This window comes from Calidris pugnax, unplaced genomic scaffold (genome assembly GCF_001431845.1).
Source record: "Calidris pugnax isolate Ruff unplaced genomic scaffold, ASM143184v1 scaffold1197, whole genome shotgun sequence".
Lineage (NCBI taxonomy): Eukaryota > Metazoa > Chordata > Aves > Charadriiformes > Scolopacidae > Calidris > Calidris pugnax.
In genome coordinates, this window is record NW_015091775.1 from 2,830 (window position 1) to 4,307 (window position 1,478).

The 1,478-nt window shown below is 60.9% G+C and overlaps 1 protein-coding gene across 1 annotated transcript in view; it reads right to left on the bottom strand.

Moving 5' to 3' along the window:
- LOC106900066 (retinoic acid receptor gamma-like) overlaps positions 1–1,478 on the bottom strand; it is a gene marked incomplete at both ends in the record, with an annotated part of 12,736 nt that overhangs the window by 2,794 nt on the left and 8,464 nt on the right. Inside the window, one exon of the mRNA XM_014962036.1 lies at positions 19–233. Within this exon, the coding sequence (XP_014817522.1) occupies positions 19–233 (215 nt within the window). The remainder of the gene's footprint in view (positions 1–18; positions 234–1,478) is intronic.

Consider the following 1,478-nt stretch of genomic DNA (forward strand, 5'->3'; position numbering starts at 1 on the left):
GAGGGGACACGGTGACACCAGTAGATCAAGATGGATGTGGGGCACCACCCAACCTTCTCCCTGCCCCTCCAACATCTTGAGGGGACACGGTGACACCAGTAGATCAAGATGGATGTGGGGCACCACCCAACCTTCTCCCTGCCCCTCCAACATCTTGAGGGGACATGGTGACACCAGTAGATCAAGATGGATGTGGGGCACCACCACACGTGGGATGGGGTGTCACCACCCCCCTTTCAGGACTTGCTGCCACCCCCCAACCTTCTCCCCCCGGGGTCAGCCCTGGGAGCGGGGATGGGGGATGGGGTGGTGGATCCATCTCCACCGGGTGGGGGACATGGTTTGGTGTCCCCAGTGACTTGGGGACCAGAGGTCCCTGTGTCCACGTGTCCCTGTGTCCCTGCCACCTCCTGATCCAGAGGTCTCCATGTCCCCATGTCCCCATGTCCCCATGTTCCTGTCACCTCCTGATCCAGAGGTCCCCGTGTCCCCATGTCCCTGTGTCTCCATGTCCCCATGTCCCCTTGTCCCCATTTCCCTGCTCCCTCCTCATCTGGAGGTCCCCATGTCCCCATGTCCCCATGTTCCTGCCATCTCCTGATCCAGAGGTCTCCATGTCCCTGTGTCTCCATGTCTCCATGTCCCCATGTCCCTGCTCCCTCCTCATCTGGAGGTCCCTGTGTCCCTCTGTCCCCATGTTCCTGTCACCTCCTGATCCAGAGGTCCCCATGTCCCCATGTCCCTGTGTCCCCATGTCCCTGCTCTCTCCTCATCTGGAGGTCCCCATGTCCCCATGTCCTCATGTTCCTGTCACCTCCTGATCTGGAGGTCCCCATGTCCCCATGTCCCTCTGTCTCTATGTCCTCATGTCCCCATGTCCCTGCTCCTTCCTGATCTGGAGATCCCTGTGTCCCCATGTCCCCATGTCCCTGTGTCCCCATGTCCCTGCTCTCTCCTCATCTGGAGGTCCCCATGTCCCCATGTCCTCATGTTCCTGTCACCTCCTGATCTGGAGGTCCCCATGTCCCCATGTCCCTCTGTCTCTATGTCCTCATGTCCCCATGTCCCTGCTCCTTCCTGATCTGGAGATCCCTGTGTCCCCATGTCCCCATGTCCCTGTGTCCCCATGTCCCTGTGTCTCCATGTCCCCTTGTCCCCATGTCCCTGCCACTTCCTGATCCAGAGGTCTCCATGTCCCCATGTTCCTGTGTCCCCGTGTCCCCATGTCCCCATGTCCTTGCCACCTCCTGGTCCAGAGGTCCCCATGTCCCCACGTCCCTGCTACCTCCTGGTCCAGAAGACCCAATGTCCCCGACACGTCCTGGCCTGGAGGTCCCCATGTCCCCGTGTCCCCACGTCCCTGCCACCTCCACATCCAGAGGTCCCCATGTCCCTGTGGCCCTCCTACCTCCCAATCCAGAGGTCCCCATCACCCCACGATGTCCCCATGGCCCTGCTACCTCCTGACCCAGAGGTCC